Source organism: Thamnophis elegans, chromosome 1 (assembly GCF_009769535.1).
Source record: "Thamnophis elegans isolate rThaEle1 chromosome 1, rThaEle1.pri, whole genome shotgun sequence".
Lineage (NCBI taxonomy): Eukaryota > Metazoa > Chordata > Lepidosauria > Squamata > Colubridae > Thamnophis > Thamnophis elegans.
The window spans coordinates 165163931-165185862 of record NC_045541.1 but is presented as its reverse complement, the minus strand read 5'-3'; the positions used below and the strand labels follow the sequence as shown (position 1 = coordinate 165185862).

The 21932-nt window shown below is 42.8% G+C and overlaps 1 protein-coding gene across 7 annotated transcripts in view; it reads left to right on the top strand.

Moving 5' to 3' along the window:
- The window catches only part of EPS15L1 (epidermal growth factor receptor pathway substrate 15 like 1), a 56943-nt gene that overhangs the window by 2211 nt on the left and 32800 nt on the right, over nucleotides 1–21932 (top strand). For 6 of the 7 annotated variants that reach the window (XM_032237965.1, XM_032237983.1, XM_032237991.1 and 3 more), the window contains exons 2-14: nucleotides 3013–3054; nucleotides 5358–5447; nucleotides 6271–6318; nucleotides 6642–6737; nucleotides 6944–7000; nucleotides 8115–8240; nucleotides 10183–10242; nucleotides 10578–10814; nucleotides 12001–12158; nucleotides 12546–12702; nucleotides 14377–14462; nucleotides 17051–17123; nucleotides 21529–21690. In XM_032237965.1, coding sequence (XP_032093856.1) covers nucleotides 3013–3054; nucleotides 5358–5447; nucleotides 6271–6318; nucleotides 6642–6737; nucleotides 6944–7000; nucleotides 8115–8240; nucleotides 10183–10242; nucleotides 10578–10814; nucleotides 12001–12158; nucleotides 12546–12702; nucleotides 14377–14462; nucleotides 17051–17123; nucleotides 21529–21690 — 1392 coding nt within the window. The remainder of the gene's footprint in view (nucleotides 1–3012; nucleotides 3055–5357; nucleotides 5448–6270; nucleotides 6319–6641; nucleotides 6738–6943; nucleotides 7001–8114; nucleotides 8241–10182; nucleotides 10243–10577; nucleotides 10815–12000; nucleotides 12159–12545; nucleotides 12703–14376; nucleotides 14463–17050; nucleotides 17124–21528; nucleotides 21691–21932) is intronic. The other variant, XM_032237975.1, reaches the window with a different exon arrangement.

Here is a 21932-nt window from a genome sequence, read left to right as displayed (position 1 = left end):
TCTGGTTCAAGTGAGAATCATATGCCTGATGCCAAGTGCTGTTTTCCAGGCTCCCTTTTTTGGACACGGACCCAAAGTCCTTAGAACCCTGAATACTGCTTCTGCCCAGGCTGATTTGTATTCCTGCAAAGTTAATGGCTGCTGTCTAGCAGAGAAAGCATCTCCATGTTGGCTCTGCTTGCAGAAAAGCGCAGAACCACGCATAGCCCAGATGTCAAGCACAACCAGTCAGTTATAAATTGCTCTTTTCAGAAAGGGTGTTTTGAAGCCAAGCTCTTCTGGAAGCTTTGGGCGCATCTCATTCTGGCTTGTAAATTCCAAGGCTGTATACTGTAGAGGAAGAGGCCCAGGCAAAATATCCTTTCCCTTGAATCCTTTGAGTCTTTATATTGTTTAATGTGGACCTTTTCCTCCATTTTTTTCCTGATACAATGAAAATTGGTGATAGGCTGAGATATTGCTCCTAATTGGACCAGCCTTACAAATGTTTTTCATCTACCTGATAATAGATTGTAGAAGCATTTTCTTGTGTTCTGATGGTATTCCCCCGCATGCTTACACATGGATGCTGAATGTACAGAGATAAAGAGTTTTTATCTAGGCCAGGGGTTCCCAACCAAAGGTGCTTGCACCCTCTGGGAATGCGAGACAATATTCCAGGGGGGTGCGAAAACGTGTTTTTAGAAGTTTCAAAATTATAGTGTATATGCATAATTATACGCATGTCAGTATTTACTTTTGTAAAGGATGCAGGAATATATCAGAAATATTCCAGGGGTGCGGGGTCTAGAAAAGGTTGGGAACCCCTGATCTAGGCTCTGTTGAGTAGCAATTCTTAAAGAGGCTGTATGTGGATAGATTTTGTATGAGCTATCGCAGCTTCCATACATTGCCAAAGATATCACATACTCATTGTGAGAAATGGAATTGGTTGCTGAACACCAGGATTCTGTAGGATGAGAACTTGTACTGGGCTGCCCATTCATCAGACCTGTTAGTTACAGCTTATCGTTTGTCTTGAGCAAAAAGAATCTCTTTTGACCTTACATGTCTTTCCCACCCTTCAAGGCAGATAAAATTTGGATTTCTGTCTCTTGCTGGAAAACCAGAGGAAACATTGTTGGTGATTTTGCATAGCATTAAAACAGAATGGTAGGCTACAGTTCTGTATAACAGAATGGGTATTCATGACATGTGGTTAGCCTTTATTTTACCCATTGGATGACGAAGGAATAGTAAAGACAGCTGCATAGCTCTTCATGACTACCTTAGACACTGTGAGTTCTGTTTGCCTTTCAGACAGTAAAAAAGAATAAAAGAAAGGCATTCAAATTAAGCCTGAATTGAGGTTCATGAAACTTTCCAGAAGGACTTATCTAGACACAAACTCCCACTAGCGCTAATAATTGGTCAGGCTATTTGAAGCTGATTAGAACAGAAGTCAAATACAGACAGATGGTTTCTGGAAGGGAGGCATATAATATATAGGTACAACCATTCATTTAGTGACCATTCAAAGTTAATTGGCACTGAATAAAGTGACTTATGACAGTTTTTCACACTTAACGACTATTGCAGCATCCCTGTGGTCGCATAATCAAAATTCAGATGTTTGGCAACTATTCATATTTATGACAGTTGCAGTGTCCCAGGGTCATAGGATCATCTTTTGCCACTTTCTGATAAGCAAAATCAATGTGGAAGCTGGGTTCACTTAACAACAGTGTCACTAACTTAACAACTGCAGTGATTCACTTAACAACTGAGGCAAGAAAGGTTGTAAAATGGGGCAAAACTCACTTGGCAATTGTCTTGCTTAGCAATGGAGATGTTGGCCTCAATTATGACCATAACTCAACAACTACCTGAAGTTAGGTGCCAAACAACCAATTGTGCAGAAAGCAGAAGTAAAACCTATTCATTGTTTAGGGTTGTGGGGTGTCTGTAACTTAGTAAGATCAGAATGAGTGATGGGGTGAAATTCTGTGGCCATTTGGCACTTTGCCTGATCTGTGTGATAATGGTATTCTAGCACTGTATATATTGAGGACAAGAGAGAGTGGAACTTCTATGTTCTCCCTCTCTGGTTTCCATAGCATTCTGTTCCCATGCTGAGTTTCAGGGCTTACTCCTGATCTTGTGAAAAAAAAATGTTGTTAGTTCAGTTTCTAAGTGATGGCTTCTTAATGCTTTGTTGTCTCAGTCTATCTCCGTTAAATTCAGCCAAGATGGCTGTCTCTCCCCCCTCCCCCCCCCCATTTTCAATATAAATTAACTGAAATAAATAACAATGTGCAATAACTGATTTTTTTTTAACGTTATCTGTATTTATCATCCACTACTGAATGTGCACCATGCAGCTCCTGTATGCTTTCTTAGAGAAAGCCAAATATTGCCTTTGGGTGTTATTTAGACTGAACTCAAAACTAGAGAGCAGTGGGAAGTCCTTGATAACAACTGAACTGTCCTTGAGTCTGTTTAAAGAAAGAAATGTTTGTCCATTGATAATTTTTTGGAGGGCGAGTGAATGATACGTTATTGCAGTCAGAAAAAAACGAGAAGCTGAGATGGGAGGTAGCATCTTTAGGCCTTGTGTTCTGGCTGGCTACAAATGGTCTGATGCCATTTCTGTGCAAGTCCTGTTAACTTGATTCATACCTATTCTTGTACTAAGCAATTTCTTCGGAAACAAATGATAGTGGGGCATTTTTAGAAGATCCCAAGCAGAAATAGAGCCAGACTCATTAAAGCAGGGAGCCACGGGCCACTACCGGGCCTTTAGCCTTTTGGAACTGGGCCGTGGAAGAGACGGGAGAGCACGCGTGCATCCTCACTTGCGTGAGCAAGGAACATGGAAATGGAGCTGCGTGCGCATGGGCGGTTGTCCGCTGCTCGCGCAGAACTATTCCATTTCCTACCACTCCAGAAACATGGGGAATCTGCATTATGATGGGTAGACCTGGCTGTGTGTAAGGATAACTTTCACTTTGCATTTCTCCCTTTTTTTTCTAGCTCTCCGCCAGTAATCCTCTGTATGAGACATATTACAAGCAGGCAAGTGTGCTATATTTCTTATTTTCTTTTCTCTCCCTGGAAATCCTGCCTTTTTTTTCTTATCTATTGGCTAATATGGGCACCCAGCATGTGTTTCGTAGACATTGTGCTGGTCTATTAGAAAGTGAATACAAAATTTACACGTTAATTTAATAATATTACAAAAGCCAGCATTGATTTATATATTATGGGGTCGATTTATATAGTTGCCTGTCTCATATTCATGAGTCTGGGTGGCTATTTGTAATATGTAAGCTTTTACTTGCACCACCTTGAACCTTCTTGTGAGTGAACCTGGCTAACAAAACTCTTTTAAAGTGAAATAAGGATCATGGTCTGCTCTATTTAAATTAGTTCCCAAAAGAAACCAAGAACAAGCTGTATGCTAAGCAATTAGCATTGTCTAGTAAACAAAGCAAAAATAACATATACCAACCAATATGCTGCTGATGCATTGGGCCACTAGAATTGTAGTGAATTCTATCTTCATATCACGTATGATAGAATATAATAGCATGTAATGCTCATGCTTTGATGAAGCCCTGTCAATAGGTCACAAGATATAAATTAAAAAGTTGCTTGAATTTACATCGGCGTAGATGAAGTTATTCAGAAGATAACCAAAGTACCTGTAAACCCTCTTCTTTGATGGGGTGGGAAAACATATTGAATGTATTAGTAACAATCTACCTACTTTAGTCCATTATAGTTCTGTTCTTCCAGTACTATATAGAGCATTTACCCTATTACACAAGATATCCATAACTTTTGATGTATCACTTGTGTTCAACCTTTTGGCTAGTGGATGCATTTGAAACTTTGGGATATGTTCTGGATTCTGCCATAAAAGGGGAAATGTTTAATTCATAAAATGACTCCCCCCCCCCCCCGGCATTGTGAGCCCCACTGAGCCTGGGGATTGGAGCTTGTAGGGCATGAAGGAAGAGGTCCTCTACAGAGTCTCTTATTAGGTTGAGAACTCAAATCTAGACCATGTACATCTGTAACAGACCTGACCTTGTTAACTTCAGATCAAAACATAGCAACAATAAGGCAAGCTCAGACCCTATAAATTAGCATTTCTACTTCCATATTATATTTTCAACAAAATTCGTACTTTAATCTAGTATGTGGGAAATCTTGTATTACCTGCATTTTCAAATCAAAAGAAACGTACTTCAATTTAAAACTCACTGTAAACAACTCAGAAAGCTTTGTCAGCGGAGATACTACAACTTTTGGCACCAGGCCAGTTATTGCAATTTATAAAATAACCAAGTTGAATGCCAAATTTTTGCATTAAAGAAATAAGATTAGGTGATTTACATCATGTCAACAAAGATCTATGTTGTACTCAGCATTATGGTGATGTTAATATCATCAGAATCTTTAATAATCCAAATTAATGAGGCTAAAACCTAAGAATAGTGGATAAAAGCACCCTTAAGTATCTTAACACATTTTTTTAATATAAATTTCTATTTTTATTAAACAAACAACACCCACACACAACAAAAGAAAAACAAAAAACACAAAAAACCCCATCATCACATACAGCATGTCGTTTAGTTACAAGTGTTGTTACATCCATGTTCTCGAATAACATTTACCCTCACAGATTTTTCATCTAGTATAACTAAATATCTCACTTTCATTGTACAGTATATGCTCAATTACAATCAGCATTATTGTTTTTTTCCTAGTAAACCTAATTCCCCTACATTCTTAATTGTCTATTTGATAACAGTATACCTTTATATAATCACAAATCCCAATATGAAAAAAAAATCACCAACCATTTATATCTGTATGTCACTATTTTCAATTATGCATAATTCCACCAATCAACTATCAAGTATCTTAACACATTCTTGAAGAGCCATGGTGGTACAGTGGTTAGAATGCAGGCTACTTCTGCTGCCTGCCGGCTGCCTGCAGTATGGTAGTTCGAATCTCACCAGGCTCAAAGTTGACTCAGCCTTCCATCCTTCTGAGGTTGGTAAAATGAGGATCCAGATTGTTGGGGGCAATATGCTGACTCTGTAAACCACTTAGAGAGCGCTATAAAGCGGTTAATAAGTCTAAGTGCTATTGCTACTGCTATAGTAAGAGTAGAACAAGCCAACAGAGGCCTAATTTCAGTGGGGAATAGGACATAGAGTTTGATTATTTATTTTATTTAAAACATTTATTTATATAGTAGTCCCCATCTTATGAGTTGGCCCATAGTGAGGAAATGAGATAGAAGCGACTCGTTCCTTTCCTTTTGGGGATTTGCTGAACAGTTAATATTTTCTTTGCAGGTGGATCCAGCCTGCACTGGTAGAGTTGGGTCCAGTGATGCTGCTCTGTTTCTCAAAAAGTCTGGGCTTACCGATGCTATATTGGGGAAAGTAAGTCAGGCATTTTCTCTGTTCTAACGCCAGAGGAAAATGCATGTTAGGGAAACAAGTTGCAAATGTACATTATTCAGAGACAATCTCTGGAGTCACTTCATACAAATGAATCTCTGAAGAAACCTTGTGCTACTTTTCTGGCTTTGGCAGCTGCTTTCAGATAGAACCAATGTAAAAAGATGAAAGCGAATCCATTGGAAAAGTCTTAACTCTCCTTTAGAAGGAGTCACCTTATAGGGGAGATTGGCGGCATAAAAAATTAATAATAAATACATCATAAATACTATTTACCAGCGTTGCTCAAGCTTGGCAGCTTAAAGATATGTGGACTTCATCACCCAGGGCTGAGGAATCCTGGGAGTTGAAGTCCACACATCTTCAACTTGCCATGGTTGAGAAACAGTGTTTGCTATTATTTATTATTCAACATCAAATTTCTCCCTGTCATGTGTGAGCCATAAGTGATTCATCAATTTATAACTTTTGTCTTTAAAATATGTATCTGGAATGATGCTAAGCAAATACAAAGACTTTAAAAAATAATCTGAAATATATTAGCAAAGATAAAGCCGTGAGAAATACTTCTTTAACTGCTTCCAGGTGCTTGATGGGCTCTAGATCTCATTAATTTCATTCAGTGAATTATGATTGTGGCTGTATATAAGAATAAAGGCAGAAGAAAATAATACAATATTGGATGCAGCACTTCCTGTCTATAGGAGGAGCAGATATGAAGAGGCAGATTACTTTCTGTCTCTATTTTGAAAGGGTTTTTGCTTTAAATTGAATGATGTCAGCATGTAATTTTGTATATTCATAGATATGGGATTTAGCAGATCCAGAGGGCAAAGGATTTCTGGATAAACAGGTATGTGAGTACATCACTTTTGAGATAAAGCCACCTCCATCTGTTGAAACTTCTCCTTTGAAATAGCTAAACCTAAAGAATCTGGGTTGAAACTAGGGCCTCATCTCCAGTGCGGATGTCTGTTTGAAAGAGCGGAACACACAATTAGGTCTAGTTCTGCCTGAATATCGAGACAATGCTGTCACTGAATGTCCACCAGTCTGGTGAGAGAGCTAGACAGTCTATTGAAGAATGTTCTTTTTCATGAAAATAAAGGTAGACATTAGGCTTGTGAACAGAGGGCCCCTTTTCCTTCATTCTCCATGCTTTTCTGTCTCGTTCAGGGATTCTTCATTGCGATGAGGCTAATTGCCTGTGCCCAGAGCGGTCACGATGTCATTCTCAGCAACTTAAATTTGACGTTACCTCCTCCGAAATTTGTAAGTTGATAATAATTGCCTTGAAAAGGACTGTTTTTGACTGGAACATAAGTGGTATCTGACAGATACAGAATTAAGGGTTTTTGGTTTCCTAAATGCGGCTGATAAACTTTATGACTTGAGGCTTGGCTGCCTCCGTTAAGTATTTCTATATTTCAAAAGAAAACCATAGGAAGTGCTTTGATGTATTTTATTTGTTGTTGCAGCACGACAATACAAGCCCCCTGCTGCTTGCTTCCACAGAGGCCCATTGGGCTGTCAGAGTAAGTGTCCAGGAGAAAAATATGAGTTGGCCTCACTTGTCCAGTAAGGAGACCCTTTTCTTAATTAAGCTTTTAAACTTAATTCTGCCTCAGTTGAACTCTACTTTTTTATTACTATGAATGATTAATACCAGTTTCGTGTAAATTACTGTAAGCAGCATGAAGTTGAATTTACTATTTTCCTCATTGTGTACCCTGTTTCCCTGAAAATAAGACTTCCACGGATAATAAGCCCAATAGGGCTTTTGAGTGCATGCACTAAAATAGCCCTCTCTTGGAAATAAGCCCTCCCTGGAAATATTGCAACACTGCAGCAGCCATGAGGTGACCAGGCTCGCCACCTCTTGCACCTCGAAAATAATAAGACCTCCCCAAAAATAAGGCCAAACGCTTATTACAGGGGTCAAAAGAAAATAAGACCCTGTTTTATTTTCGAGAAAACATGTTAATACCACTTATGTGCAACATTTACCAAGGAATGTATGCAGCATTTATAAAACCTTAACAATAATTTTAGTGAATTTACAAATGTTCTTTATAGTTAGTCCTCATTTAGTGACTCCCTCATTTAGAAAATATTTACAGTTACACTAATGATGGAAAAATAACTTAGCAACCCGTCCTTTCCTTTACAACCTTTGCAGGTCTGTAAAGCATAGGAAAGCTGAAATAAGATTATAAGCACAGTCACAGTTTCACTTAGCAAACTGCTTTGCTTAATGACCAAATTGCTGGTCCCAGTTGGGGTTGTTAAATGAGGATTACCTGTAGCATTATTTCTTTGGTGTCCCCAGATGAGACTGTTAACTATACAGTCATCCTGCTTTCTTCGTAAAATGTCACAGGGAGTCCAAGCAGTATTATCTTCCATTTGAAACTATTTGTGTTTTCATCCTGTTTCTTTTCCATTTTCTCCTTCCACAAAGGATTCATTGTGGAAGAAAAGACAGATATATAACATTTTTTTTTATTAATAGCCCCTAGTACTTGCCCATACAAAAGCATTACTTAATATAGAAATAGAAAACTGAATTCAAGATAGTCATATTTTGCAGTCTTTGGAAAACAACAGTATATAATGTAAACCAATTTTAATCTATTCCTTCTTAACTAGGTAGAAGAAAGGGCCAAGTTTGATGGCATTTTTGAAAGCCTTTTACCAGTCAATGGTTTACTTTCAGGAGATAAAGTGAAGCCAGTATTGATGAACTCCAAACTACCTCTTGACGTCTTGGGAAGGGTAAGCAAAATTCTACCTTTTTTTTTTCATCCACATGATCTGAGTGAATTACTTTGGCCTTCCAGTGCTTTCAATTGAGGCAAATATTTGTACTTAGGGTACAGAAAAATTCTACCCAGAATTTCAAGCGATCTGGGCTCTTAAAGTTCGGTTCTGATTTATTTATCTTTCTGCCTTAAAAAAATGAGGGAACTGAAAAACGCTCAGCCGAAAGCTGTATTCAAAATCAGATTGCTCAAATATTAGTCTTCCTGACTCTTTTGCATGTGCTTTTAAAATCTACTTATCATGCTCCTTGCCTTATGTTTTGCTGCTAATCAGTTAATGAAGTTTTTACATTGTTAATTACTGTATTTTTCGGAGCATAAGATGCACCTTTCCCCCCCCCAAAAAAGAGAGTGAAAATTTTGGTGCGTCTTCTTATACAACGAATGTAGCCCCCACCCCCACTAGAGGCCAAAAACGCAAGGCATGGAGGCAGCGATGGTCTGTGGAAATCCATGCAGCCTGGAACAGCTGATTGGGGGTATTCCGCCAGTCCGATCCACCTGCCAATAGAGCCAAGGTGGCGCAGTGGTTAAATGCAGCACTGCAGGCTACTGCTAGATCAGCAGGTCAGCGGTTCAAATCTCATCGGCTCAGGGTTGACTCAGCCTTCCATCCTTCCGAGGTGGGTAAAATGAGGACCCAGATTGTTGGGGGCAATATGCTGACTCTCTGTAAACCGCTTAGAGAGGCCTGAAAGGCCTATGAAGCGGTATATAAGTCTACTGCTATTGCTATATTGTGCTGAATCAGGCGGCAATAAGTGCTGAAGCTGACCTAGCTGGTCAGAGTTTGCAGCAGCAATCACATTCAGAAAGCACACAAAAGTAACTGATTCAGCAGGATTCAAAACAACAACAACAACAACTACAATATACAATACAATACCAAAAGCAGGTTTTCCAAGGTAGCAGTAAATACAAGCAAAACACAAGCAGTTTCACTTTCAGTTCTCAGCTAAGCTAGGCTCCTTCCTGTCTCCTTGTTGCTCACATGGCAAATACTGTTTCAGAGTCCAAATAGCCCTCATTGGCTGACTCAGTTGCTATGCCTATTCATTGATTGACCTTGTTAACATGTGTTCCAAATCAGGAAGCTAGCCAGTGGAATACCATGGATGCTGGTAGGCAGAGGCAGAATTTTTTTCTTCTTATTTTCCTCCCCAAACACTAAGGTTTATCTGACATTCCGGAGTGACTTATACTCCGAAAAATACAGCAGATTATGTTCAGGGATGGGCTTCAAAAATTTTAGCAAGGGTTAGGGTTAGGTTCTCCGCCTGGTTGCTGAGTGGACGTGGCTGTGGTGGGCGTGGCTTAGTCAGCCTCCTATACCAGGGCGGGAGGGGGCTGTTTTTGCCCTCTCTAGGCTTCGGAGGCTTCCCTCGAGCCTCTGGGAGGGTGAAAATGGCTTCCCCAGACTCTGGGCCCATCTCTGGCCTTCCCAAACTACCGGTAGGCCTGTTTTTCGCCCTCCCTGAGCCTGCATGCACACCTTGCATTTATCTGCATTCAAAACGGGCCGCATAGGGACTCCTGGGGTGGGCAGGGCCAGTCAGGAGTGGGATTTGAGGGTTCTCCAAACTGTACAGAATCTTAGCTAGAGGTTCTCTCGAACCCCTGCGAACCCCTAGCAGCCCACTCCTGGTTATGTTCAGGTAATTATTAGACTTGCGTAAGGGGGGAGGGGATGGTACAAAAAGAATTAATCAGTTGAATAAAAAATCTGGAATTATCCACAACAAACCATAATGAAAAGCGGACCCTGCACCTGTGGAAGTACGCTAGGAAGAAGAAGAAACCATAATGAAATTCTTTTTTTAAAAAAAAGAACATTCCTTTAACTACTCTTCTGATACATCCCTTTTCCCCTTTCATTTGTGCCCAAATGGTTCTAGGTGTGGGACCTCAGTGATATTGATAAAGATGGGCACCTTGACAGAGATGAATTTGCCGTGGTAAGTTCCCTCTGCTTGCTCTTGTCATGTAACCGAAGGGGATTCCTGAGTGCCTGGTTTTTCGGGTCAGGGACAGGGTTATGTCCCAAGCCCTCATTTGAATAGAAGAGGCCGATCAAAGTAGGAATCCACAGTATCAAACTCCTTGGTTAGTTTTCCTTTTCCCAGGGTTCTATCCACCTCTGTTAGTCCAGCCTCCCTCCCTCCAGCCCTTACCTGACCTGCTCTCTCATGCTTGGCACTACCTCTCCGCCATCTTCCCCTCCTCCTCCTCCTCCTCTTCCTCCTCCTCCTTGTTGCCCTCTGCAGACGTCTTTTCCCTCTGGGCCTTGCAGGCGATGCACCTGGTCTACCGTGCCCTTGAGAAGGAACCCGTCCCCTCTCTGTTGCCCCCATCTCTCGTTCCACCTTCCAAGCGGAAGAAAGTGCCAATCTTTCCTGGGGCAGTGCCAGTTCTTCCAGCCAGTCCTCCTCCCAAAGACAGTTTGCGGTCCACTCCGTCACACGGCAGCGTCAACAGCCTCAACAGCACAGGAAGCTTATCCCCCAAACACAGCCTGAAGCAAACACAGGTAGGTGTAGCCTCTGGCAGAGAATGCGAACATATTGTGCAAAGGTGAGCTTTTTCCCTTTGTTTTGTTTTTTTAATTGGAGTGTGTATGTGTAGAAAGGATTGTGTCTAGGACAGGAGTGTCAAACTCAAGGCCTGCAGGCCAGATTCAGCCAGTGAGGTGCTTAGATCTGGCCCCTGGGGCTGCCCTGGAAACAGTGAAGGACCGGCTCTTGGTGCCTCTGCCAGTGAAAACACCCAGTCCCCCCCGCCCCCGAGCTCCCATTTCCGCTGGCAGAGGGTTGCAGGTGGCTATCCCAGCCGAAAAATGGAGCTCAGGAGTCCATTTTCACTGCCAGAATGCTTGGGCCACTACACACGCCCCCTGGCATAAATGATGTCAAGCTGGCCACACCCTTGGTCATGCCCACCCCCTCGAGGTCAAACACAACCCTGACGCTGCCCTCAATGAAATCAAGTTTGACACTCCTGGTCTAGGAGATCTTTATATTTGTGGCATGTAAGTATAATAGATCAGGCTAGAAGTTCAGTACAGATTTCCTTACTTAATATAACATTTGTGCCGAATTTGATCATACAACCCTCTAACTCAGTATCCTACTTCAGGAATGACTACTTAGTTATCTGGAAAACTCCAAATAGTGGACAAAACTCCTCTTACATGGACTTTCCCAACAAAAGCATTGAGAAGCAAATTATGTTCTTTGAACATGGTGCCTCCACAAGTGACTGGTAGGTCGGCCATCACTTGAGATCTTTCTAAGGATGCCACCTGCAACTAGCCCTTCTGGCTTTAAATGACGGTCTTTTTAACTCTGCATTATCAGTGTAACTTAGAAGAAACCTCTTAGGAGAGATCTTGCAATGCTTCCAAATTGCTCACAATGGATGGTTTCTGGGATTGAACAGTAAAGAAGTCTCTTCCCAGGATCTTTATTCTGAATAATTAAAACCAAAGTAGGTTAAAACAATGAGCTTAATTGTTAGATAAACTTGTATTTGTGAAAACTGGGAAATGCTGGGGAAACTGGAAGGAGTAGTGACATACAGCCAACGGTGGGACAATTTTTCTGCCCAAATAACTTTGGAGAAAGTTGGCAGTGGGACGCTTTGTCTAGGATGTAACTTCTTACATGATACTTTTATCTGCAAAATCAGTCAATTAACAGAGACTCTTCTTAATTCAGCCGTCTGCAAACTGGGTGGTGCCATTGACTGACAAGATTCGCTATGATGAAATATTTCTGAAGACAGATTTGGACCTGGATGGCTTTGTGAGCGGCCAGGAAGTGAAGGATATTTTCATGCACTCGGGACTTTCCCAGAACCTCCTAGCACACATATGGTATGAATTTTCCTTCCCATCTCTCTTTTTTATTATACGACATTGTTTTCCAATCGAAAGTACTGTGTAAAATTGTCCTTTTTTTGGTTTATGGAAAGTACAGGCATTGCCACAGATGCTGTCTTGAGATTGAATAAGCCAGGGGTGTCCAAATGTGGGAACTTTTAAGACTTGTGGACTTCAACTCCCAGAATTCCCCAGCCAGCTATGCTAGCTGGGGAATTCTGGGAGTTGAAGTCCGCAAGTCTTAAAAGTTCCCAAGTTTGGACACCCCTGGAATAAGCTGTGGAATCAGATGAAAGCTTCTGAGATACTCTGCATCTTTTGAATAGCAATTGTCTATTGAGCAGTCTATGGAAGGAGTCTGTTGTTGTTTTTTCCTGACAGGGCATTGGCGGATATACGGCAGATGGGAAAGCTCAACAAAGATCAGTTTGCACTCGCCATGTACCTCATTCAGCAGAAGGTCAGCAAAGGCATTGACCCACCACAGGTGCTGCTCCCAGATATGATCCCTCCTTCGGAGAGGACCACTCCTGTCCAGGTGAACTCATAGCATAGACATCTATTCTGACACTCTCCTAAGGACCTTGCTTGCCTTTTCCTCTGGCAACTGATACGATGGCGGGGGGGCGGGGGGGGAGTTCTTGAACCTATTTAAATGTTTTTTTTTCTTCCTGCTGCCAAAAACACGAGGTCATATTTGGAGCAAGAAAGATAGCCCTGTTTGCTGCTGATGTTTTTGTTTTGAAACTATATACTGCTAAAGCTCTTGGATCTGTTTGTTTGTAACGTTCAAATGGGAAGAATTGGGAAATGTAGGACGGCAATTATTGAACCAAAGTAACCCTATTGGCTTAATTTACATAATGCCCAGACTCCTGTCGGAGTAAAGTTTAGGAAAGTTGTGGCCACTTCAAGATCTCCACACCTTCCAACTACACTACCCAGAAAGCTGTAGGCTGTGTGGTGGAAGGGAAGATGAGAAGTGTGTCTCCCCACCCTCTTTCCTGCCTCCTTTTGGCCCCTGTGCCCAATCAGCTGGCAGCAAGCCTCAATGAGCGGGCAGCCATTGGCTGCTTTGGAGCCGAGGCCGATATTTGTAATGTTTTAATGGCTGGATCCATTGAGGGAAGGATGAGTGACTTGGATTCAATTTTCCTCGTGGTCTATTTGTTTCCCAACCCCTCAGCAAAGTGGCAGGGAGTTCTCTAGGTCAGCTGAAGAGGAGGAGGCGGTGGCAGCTTCATCAGGCTCTTCTGAGGGGGAGAAAAATGGCACAAGCCTATATTATATGTAGAAAGAAGAATGAGTAATGCATATAATGATGTTCGAAGGCCAGCACCAGGTTTCAGCAGTTGAAAAGCTGGCTCTCGTAAACTGCTGTCTCTAAAATCATTGTGGCCCAGATGCAGTTAATTCACCCTCTTGCTTGTCCCTGCTCCTGTTCTCTTGTTTCCTCTTCTTCTCTCTGGTTCTGTGGAAGACTGTGCAAGTCCTCTTGTTTCACTGACTTTCCCCAGAATTGCCTGAGCTCCTGCCCCTCTGTCCTTTTTTCCTCTAGACTCTCTCAGGCTACTTGGCCTCAGTAGGAACTGAGATCTCGACACTCACAGAAATGCGTCGTGTGAGTAAACGGGGCACTCTGAAGAACGCAGCCCCTCCCCATCAAACCTCAGGTGGCATTTGCTTTGTCCATGCAAAACACCTTTTTTTCCACCTAAGCAGCTTTGTGGAGCTTCCCCACATGATGCGGAGGGCAGGAGGGGTTTGGGGGTGGGGGGTGGCTGGCTGATAAGAAAGGACGAGTTCTGCTATTCCTGAGTCAGCTAAAAGCAGCTCAAAATGGATAAAAGTGGATCTTGATCAGACGTATTTTCTTTTGCCAGCATCCATTGTGTGAGGTGTTTTTTCCCCCTCTTTTCAAATACTGTTTCATCCTTTTCTTGTCAGGCTTTTTTTGTTGTTGTTGTTGCTATTTCTGCTGCTTAAAATTTTGGTTTTCTGCAAGGTGATTCACCAGCTGGGTATTTGTGTAATTTAAGAATTGCTATGTCCCATTCCACATGCCAGGGGCTGTGCATTTGCAAAATGGGAATGCAAGAGATTTGCCTTATGCTTGATTGAAAACTCCTAAATGTCCAAAATGAATGGGCTCATGAAGCTGGGTGTGACATGGGATTTGGCTGCTTCAATGGGACTATTTGCTTTCTAACAGGACAGCTCAAGTTCTGTTGGATCAGGGGAATTCACTGGCGTGAAAGAACTGGATGATATCAGCCAAGAGATTGCACAGCTACAGAGGTAAAACAATATGTTTGGACGTGATGGAGAACTGAGGATGGAGAGAGTGGTCTCTTTAGACAATCTCATGATTTGCAAAGTTCATTTTAATATAATCTATTGTGTAGCAGTTTTAATGTGAGAAATTTGATAGAGCCTGTAAATTAATGATTCTATGTGATGCTCTGTAATTGACAACCTCATAAAGTGGATCAGACCAGGAAATCAACTCCACAGAAAAGCTAAAACTACTTTTATTGAGTTTGGCTATAATAATGGAATCTTGCAGGTCTGATTGGGCTGAAGATCCTCCCCCCTTTTTAATACTCCAGTGAATCAGTGAGGGATCTTCCTGAACCATTTCCAAGTGGTATTTTTTTTCCATGTTCAGTAAAAAAAGATCCAGAACATCTAGTATTTTCCTTCAGCCCCTCTTGTTTAGACAACAGCGCCTGCACATCTCCGTCAAAGGCCTCTTCCTTACTCTCTAGAACAGTGATGGCTAACATTTTTTGGCTCCTGTGGCAAAAGTGGGTGGCGCGCAGGTGGGTCGTGCATGTGCGTGCCACAACCATAATGTTATGTGTGTGACCCGGTGAGCATGCATGCGCAACCAGCGCCCTCCCCCCGCTTTTGATGTGGGTTTTTTTGCCCTCCCCAGGCTCCAGAGGCTTTCTAGGAGCCTGAGGTGGGCGAAAACAGCCCCCCCCCGGAGGCTCTCCGGAGGCTTCAGGACTTCCCTAAAGTCTCTGGAGGGTGAAAAACGGCCCTATGGGGAACCCAGAAGTTTGGGAATGGTGACTTCCGGTTTGCTCCTAGGGCCGTTTTTCGCCCTCCGGAGCCTTCAGAAAAGCCTCCTGAAGGTTCGGGAGGTCGAAAATTGGTTCTATGAACAAACCAGAAGTCACCTTCCGGTTTCCCCGTAGGTCCACCCTCCGGAGGCTTCAGGGAAGCTCCTGGGGCCTTGCAGGGGGAGGCTGTTTTCACACTCCCCAGCCTCCTAGAAAGTCTCTGGACCCTGGGGAGGGCAAAAAACCCCACATCAAAAGCGGGGGGTTGGCACTGGTCGTGCGAGCATGCGTGCGAGGGAGGTCGTGCCACACCCATAATGCATAGCATGGGTGTGGCACACCTATGCACGACCCCCCCCCTGTGCTCCCCCCGCTTTTGGCATGGGAGCCAAAAAAGGTTCACCATCACTGATCTAGTTTTTGACCATTTCTTCTATAGAATGCTGAGCGCGACTGTTTTAAAAATCCAACTCAAAGCCATCAACAATATAAAACTGCCTTTAATCCAACTGAAAAATACAGGTGGGCCTCGACTCTGTTGCTAAGTAAGACATTTGTTAAGTGAGTTTTGCCCCATTTTATCACCTTTCTTGCCACAGTTCTTAAGTGAATCACTGCAGTTGTTAAATTAGTAATGTGTTGTTAACTGAATTGGGCTTCCCCATTGACTCTGCTGATCAGAATGTTGCAAAAGGCAAGCACACGACCCCTGGGACACTGCAACTGTCATAAATATGAGTCAGATGCCAAGCATCTGTATTTTGATCAGGTGACCTTGGGCATGCCATAACAGTTATATGAAAAACCTGTCATAAGTCACTTTTTTTCAGTGCTGTTGTAACATTGAACTGTCACTAAAAGAACTTTAGTAAGTCAAGGACTACCTGTACAAATATGTAACAATAATAATAGAGAAGAGTATTAGGTGTGTTCGCTGCTTTGAGTCATTTATAAAAATAACAAAGGCAGAATATAAATAAATAAAAGTCAACAAATAATTATACCAGATGTCTTATCTTTAACTGCAGAAGACTGCCTTTTCTGAGAATCCTTTCCATTCCTAAGAATGAATTTGAGCTTTGGCAAGCTAAAATTCTTTAGTTGATACAAAAAACAAGTTTTACATTGCTAGAAATGCTCATGGTTGTATGACTAGAAAAACTTACTTCTTAGCAATATAACTAGAATCACAACTTCCTCTTCAAAACCTGTTTGGAAAAGTGGTGCTTTGTTGTCCTGATTCACGGGCCCAACATGTAACTAAAATCAATGTTAATTATACATTTGTGAGAGTGTCATTTTCTAATTAGAACAAAAATATCCATTTTTTCATGGTTGCAATATTCAGACTTAGATGAAAGGATTTTTATGTGGGTTATTTAATGCATATCTCAGCTTGTATTTTTTTTCCCTTCCAGCCGGTCAGTGTTACAAGTCCTTATAGCAATAACACTTAGACTTATATAACGTTTCATAGTGCTTTATAGACCTCTGTAAGCAGTTTAGAATCAGCATATTGTCCCCAACAATCTGGGTCCTCATTTTTCCCACCTCGGAATGATAGAAGGCTGAATCAACCTTGAGCTGCAGCCTGAGGTTTGGGGATCCCTAGGCTAAATGAAGAAAATCATACATACGCCATGATTATTATGTGGTTAATCTTTGGTGAGATTCACAGCCTTTGAGGCTGGTTGGTAGCTGAACAGCTCGAGTCCTAACCAAGGACCTAGGAACTGTTAAGGTAATGTCAGAGGATATAAGCTGATTATTATAACAATGATGATTATGATTAACATTATGATTTTGTTTACACTGTAGAGAGAAATATTCTCTGGAGCAAGACATCCGGGAAAGAGAAGGAGCTATCCGGCAGAAAACCAATGAAGTTCAGGTAATGCTATGAATGGCTGTGTCTTTCCGTCCATCCGTCTATCTGTCTCTTTGTTCTTATCAGAATCACAGTTCAAAAGTTATAAGACGAACAAAATCCTCTACCCAGAAAAAATCATTTTCTTCAAAGAAAAACAGTTTTTTCTCCCAAGGGCTTGAGAATGGATTAAAAGGGGTTTTCCCTGCTTTCTCTCTTCTCCCTTACGTGTTTTTTAGGAAAAAAAGAAAGAATGTAAGATTTTATTTGTTTAATAATGCTTACTCTAGAATCCGACTAGTTACCCTGATGTCTGTCAGAACACAAACATAAAGCAGCAACCCCTAGATTTAAGGGAGGACTCTAAGTAACCCCAAATTCCTTAGTTGCCTTTTCTCCCATTGTGTAGGTGACTCCAAATTATAGCACTGGCCAAGGAAGAGATTTTGTAGGAATTGGTGGGGAATAAACTCTGATATCCTGGCATTTGATATTTTTTTAAAAGTTCTTTCAGTGATCCAATCGAGCATGGCTCTCAAATCATAAATGACTTAGGCTTTACAACACACGTGGAAGAGGGATTTTTTGTTTTGTTTAACACATTTATATATATTTACACATCTTCCCAAAGACGAAGTAGCTAGACAGATTTCATAAGGCAGGCACCATGACAGAGAAGGCACGTATTCTGGGGCCCACCAGGTGACACACTTTCCTTAATCAAAACTAGAGCAAGGCCATTCTGTCAGGTTACTGGGATAGGCTGAAACTGTGAAGCATAAGCACTACCTCAGGTAATGGGCTTCTCCTGCCACGTAGGGCAGGGGTGTCAAACTCAATTTCATTAAGGGCCACATCAAGGTGTGTGCAGAGAAGAGCAACAAAGATGATTAGGGGACTGGAGACTAAAACATATGAAGAACAGTTGCAGGAGCTGGGTATGTCTAGTTTAATGAAAAGAAGGACTAGGGGAGACATTATAGCAGTCTTCCAATATCTCAGGGGCTGCCACAAAGAAGAGGGAGTCAAACTATTCTCCAAAGGACTGGATGAGAGCTAACAAACTGGTACTCAACCCAGACAAGACCGAGTGGCTGTTGTGTTTTCCTCCCAACAATTTGGCCAACGTTCCATCACTCAGGCTGAGGGGGTCAAAATTTATACCCCTCAGACAGGGTCCGCAACTTGGGAGTCCTCCTGGACCCACAGCTGACTTTTGACCATCATTTGTCAGCTGTGACCAGGGGGGCATTTGCCCAGGTTCGCCTGGTACGCCAGTTGCGGCCCTACCTGAATCGGAAGGCCCTCACAACAGTCACTCGAGCCCTTGTGATCTCCAGGCTGGAATACCGCAATGTGCTCTACATGGGGCTGCCCTTGAAGAGCATCCGGCGACTTCAGCTAGTCCAGAATGCGGCCGCGCGAGTGATCGTGGGCGCACCACGGTTCGCCCACATAACACCGATCCTCTGTGAGCTGCGCTGGCTACCTGTTGATCTCCGGGTGCGCTTCAGGGTGCTACTCACCATTCATAAAGCCCTCCATGGTAGTGGATCTGACTATTTGAGAGACCGCCTTCTGCCAATTACCTCCCTTCGTCCCATCAGATCGCACAGAGTAGGCCTCCTCCGAATTCCATCCGCCAGTCAGTGCCGACTGGCGACTACGCGGAGGAGAGCCTTCTCAGTTGCAGCTCCGACGCTTTGGAATGATCTCCCCGTGGAGATTCGCACCCTCACCACCGTCCAGGCCTTCCGCACAGCCCTCAAGATCTGGCTATCCCGTCAGGCCTGGGGATAAGACTTTACTCTCGCCCCTCCCGAATGCTGAATGAATGTTGTGTTTTACTGGTTTATTTTTTTTATTCACACGGTTTTTTTCTTGTGTTTTGTCTTGCATCCCCTTCCTATTTATTGTAAGCCGCCCTGAGTCCCCTCAGGGAAAAGGGCGGCCTATAAATGTCATTAAAATACTAAATACTAAAATACTAAAGCCCCTGAGGGTAGGAGAAGAAGCAATGGGTGGAAACTAATCAAGGAGAGAAGCAACTTAGAACTGAGGAGAAATTTCCTGATAGTTAGAACAATTAATCAGTGGAACAGTTTGGGGGGGGGGGGCTGGGTGTGGCCAGCTCAATGTCCTGCATCCCTCTGCCAGTAAAAATGGAGCCTGGGAGGGCTGTGCGTGGCCTTCCCAAGCTCCGTTTTCACTGGCAGAGGACCGTAGAGCCGCCGCAGCTGAAAACGAAGCTCAGGAGGGCCATGCACGGTCCTTTGCTTTTCCAGGGCAGCCCCACAGGCCAGATCTAAGCACCCCGCAGGCCAGATTCAGCCCCTGGGCCTTGAGTTTGACACCCCTGATGTAGGGCTTTAAAGATAATAAGCAGCACTTGACTTGCACTTACAAGTCTAGTGGGATACAGTGCAGTTCAGGTAGCAGCAATGTTGTGTGGACACGTCATGCTCTACCCAACACTGCACATGACATTGCATTTTGGACCAGGTAGAGCTTCTGAATGCTTTTCAAGGGTAGTTCCATGTAGAACATGTTACGATAGTCTGATTGGGAGTGGCTAAGATATGAGGGGCATGAGCAATGCCTCCTGGTCTAGGAATGGCTGTAACTGGCAACCCAGATGTAACTGTACAACAGTGCTCATGCCACAACCACCACTTGCTTCTTGAGTAGCACCCACAAGTCCAGGAGAGCCCCCAGATGGCACACCAACTCTGCCTGAAACAGTGTTACCACATCCAGAGTTAATTATGGAAAATCACTCCCTGCAAGAAACCCTAAGCCTACAGCCACTCCGTTTTACCAGGATTGAACGAAAGACGGTCCTTTCCCATCCAGACTTCACAGCCTCCAAGCACTGAGAAAGAACATCAATAGCATCATTTGGACATCCTAAAGCAGAAATGTATAACGGAGTTTTACAGCATGCTGATGATACTTAAATCCGTGCCCCGCCAACATGGATTGGAACCTACTGTAACTCTGAACAAAGAGAAAACTTACCAAAGAACTGTCTGCTCAACTTGCAGCCTCCTTAGCTTGTCTAAGGGATTTCATGATCAATGGCATTGAAGGCTACTGAAAGATCAAGGAGATACTCTGCCCACATCCGGGGCCTGTGAGTGGTCACTTACACAGGCAGTCATTGCTTTCCTGATGCTAATCTCATCCTGAAACCCAACTGCAACAGAGCCACATAGTTTGTTTCCTCCAGAGCCCTTCAGTGTTTCAGCCTTACTACTTTCTCAACAACTTTCCCCAACCTTTCCTCATTGGTGTCTGATACAGGTTTTTAAATCCTTCAGCCCTTTTTTATTCTTCTGGGAAGCTGAAATAATTCTTAGCTTTGATGTGGTTCTTTTCTCCCCCTTTTCTGTTAAATATTCAAGTCTTTGACCTTTGGAACCAGGATGACAAAATGCTATGATAATTGCTCTAGTGGTGGTGAACCTATGGCACATGTGCCAGAGGTGGCACACAGGGCATGCACACCATCGCCTCAGCCCAACTCCATCACATTTCTCAGTCGTGTTTGTCGCTGTCATTTGCAGGACTAAAAAAAAGGTGCAAAACAGCATACCACCTTCGTGGCGGTGCATTTGCTGTTGCTTCCTTTGTGGCCTGCCCCTTGTGCAGCACAGTGAAATTTAGCACGCTTCACAATGGAGGAGACGAGGTCCCATCCTTCTCCTGGAGCTCATTACGACGCGGAGCCACAATGTGACCCTGCTCGTTCTTGCCTCCCGGATGTCAGTTGGTTTTCCTGCAGAGCTGCTTGTGTTGGGATGTCCTGCCTCTCTGCTGGCCAGCTGGTCTTTGGCTTTCCGCCCACCAGCTGAGCATGGGCGTGCTGCTCCTGCGCTCCTCGGCCCCCAGATGTCAGATACCTACCACCCAGCACCAGTTCAGGGGTTCCTTCCCCTCCCAGGAAGAGACAGAAAGAGAAGGGAAGAGAGGGAGGGAAGAGAGAGAGAAAGAGGCAGAGAGAGAGAGAGAGAGAGAGAGAGAGAGAGAGAGGAATGGAGAGAAAGAAGGAGGGAAAGAGAAGGGGGAAAGAAATTATATTACAGAAGTGTTTCTTTTTTATTGTTGCTAAATGTAATATTTCAAAAGCAGGAAAAAAATTAAGGGGCATATATAAAAATGCATTTATCACGCTTTTCTTAGAACCATTAGCTGAACTCTGTTAATCATTATTTTAGGTGTAAAACCTTATTATTGAGGTTAAATTGCCGTGTTGGCAATTTGGGATAAATAAGTGAGTTTTGGGTTGCATTTTGGGCATTTGATCTCTAAAAGATTCACCATCACTCCTCTAGTTTATTTTGTTGGTGTGTCTTTAGTATCTTCCGTGTTAGATATATATATATCTGTTTACATCTTCATAGAGCTATGTTTAACAAACATTCTCTAGGAACTGCAAAACGATTTAGACCGGGAAACCAGTAGCTTGCAAGAACTGGAGGCTCAAAAGCAGGATGCTCAAGATCGACTGGATGAGATGGATCAACAAAAGGCAAAGCTGAAAGATATGTTAAATGACGTAAGGCAAAAATGCCAGGAGGAGTCACAAGTGGTGAGTGTAAAAGATGCTGGCTGAGTGGGATGAAATCCGTTTTCAATTCTTTTTATTCCCTAGAATGTAAAATGTTTCTTCAAAGAACGAGGGACTTACTGAACATAACTCTTAAGTTGAGTCATATGAGGGTACCATTTTCAAAGAGTTTGACCAAAGTTTGTAAACTTGACCAAAGTTTATACATAAATCTGCATGAATAAATAGAAATAGAAACCTATCAACTATCTTCTCATCTGTCC